The sequence below is a fragment of the Jaculus jaculus genome, chromosome X (assembly GCF_020740685.1).
Source record: "Jaculus jaculus isolate mJacJac1 chromosome X, mJacJac1.mat.Y.cur, whole genome shotgun sequence".
NCBI lineage: Eukaryota > Metazoa > Chordata > Mammalia > Rodentia > Dipodidae > Jaculus > Jaculus jaculus.
In genome coordinates, this window is record NC_059125.1 from 25,616,717 (window position 1) to 25,618,699 (window position 1,983).

General features: G+C 42.5%; 1 protein-coding gene across 1 annotated transcript; it reads left to right on the top strand.

Annotated features, from left to right (window-relative positions):
• The first annotated feature begins 686 nt into the window (after positions 1-686).
• LOC101603672 (melanoma-associated antigen B5-like) lies at positions 687-1,765 on the top strand. Its single transcript, XM_012952426.1, is given in 2 exon segments — positions 687-1,676; positions 1,679-1,765. Coding segments are annotated over 2 exon segments (1,077 nt in total).
• The last annotated feature ends 218 nt before the right edge of the window (positions 1,766-1,983 follow it).

Consider the following 1,983-nt stretch of genomic DNA (forward strand, 5'->3'; position numbering starts at 1 on the left):
TAATCCCCTCCCTATCATTAGCTCCATAGACTCCTAAATCAGAGAGGAAAAGTAAAGAGCTCCTTTCCTTTCTGTCTCTTAATTTAAATATCTCGGGAACCATGGAGATTTTTTTTAAAATTTTTTTTTGTTGTTATTTTTGTTTATTTATTTGAGAGAGACAGAGAGGGACAGATAGAGAGAGGGAGAGAGAATGGGCACGCCAGGGCCTCCAGCCACTGCAAACGAACTCCAGATGCATGTGCCCTTGTGCATCTGGCTAACACGGGTCCTGGGGAGTCGAGCCTCGAACCGGGGTCCTTAGGCTTCACAGGCAAGCGCTTAACCACTAAGCCATCTCTCCAGCCCCCATGGAGATTTTTAATGTCAACTACAAAACACAAGAGGAGAAGGCTCCCATGACCTGGCACCAGTTGATAAGTAGAAAGGTTTTGGCAGGTGGCAGACTAAGGTTACTCTACTTCCTTTTCCTCTGCAGGTTTCCAAAGAAACAGAGTGATCTGGAGAATGGGAGCCTGATTGATTCGTAAAGATTCACCACAGGAAATGGAAATTGTCACTGTCCTTAAACCCATGGTGAAATTTGCATGTTGAAGGTACGCATATTTTTGTAACATCTCTCATCAGGTGCTCATCCCTTGTTCTCTTCCTTACATGCCTGTTTTCGGATCCTAACGTCAGCCAGTATGCCAAGGGGTCATAAGAAGAAGAAACGGCACAATACCCGAGATGACTCCCAGGGTCACAGTGCAACACAGGATCATTCTCTCTGCTCATCCACTCCTGTGCTTGAGGATACTTCTAAGAACTTAGTGGGAATGAAGGATCTCTGCTTATCCACTCCCATGCATGAGGTTACTCCCAAGAACTCATCTGCTTCTGAGTCACGTAGTACCTCCCAGGAGCCTCGCAGTGTCCCATCTACAATCACTACTTCTGAAGATGCTGCTGCCACGAGATGTCATGAAGGGGATAACAGATTTGAAGAGGAAAAGTTTGGCTACTCAACTTACCTATCTTCTACTGAGAATCTATGCAGTGAGTGTCTAGCTAAGATTGTTACCTTTGTGGAGCAGTTCCTACTGTACAAATTTAAAGCGAAACAACTCATTACCAAGGAAGACTTGCTAGATGTTATTGGCCCAAGACACAAAGACAAATTTCCTGAGATCCTCAAGAGAGCTTCTGACAGAATTGAGGTTGTGTTTGCAGCTGAAGTGAAAGAAATTGATTCTACTAAACACTTATATAACCTTGTCAGCCAGCTGAAACTCCCCAACAATGGGAGAGTTTGTCCTGGCAAGGGTTTACCCAAGACTGGTCTCCTCATGACTCTCCTGGGCATGATCTTTATGAATGGTAACTCTGCTACTGAGGAAGAAATCTGGGCATTCACAGAGATTATGGGAGTATATCCTGGAAGGAAGCACTACATCTTTAGAGAGCCCAAGAAGCTCATCAAAAAAGATTTCGTGAGGTTGAAGTACCTGGAGTATCGGCAGGTGTCCAACAGTGACCCTCCACAGTATGAATTCCTATGGGGTCCGAGAGCCTACATTGAGACTGACAAGATGAAAGTTCTAGAATTTATAGCCAAAGCAAATAATGCTGAACCTAGTGATTTCTCAGAACATTATGAAGAAGCTTTGAGAGAGCAGGCCCAGAAGGCACAAGAACAAAATGTAGCCAGTCCTGGCCGTACTACAATCACCAGAACAGATCCATGTTCATCTCCACTAGGTTCTTATACCCCAATAAAATCTGATAATTTATTTAAAGATAAGAAAATATGGTATCACAATAAGGGTTTTCGTGGAAGAATCAAAGAACTTCAGAAATAGCGCAATGAAAAACTAAGAAATAAAGGTGATCACAATGACTTTTTCTCATGTCTTTTGTATGTAAAATTGAATGTTTTATAGGTTGGTATGACTTATATTATTAAAACGGGGACCATTATATTTTAATAGTCATAGATCTTGC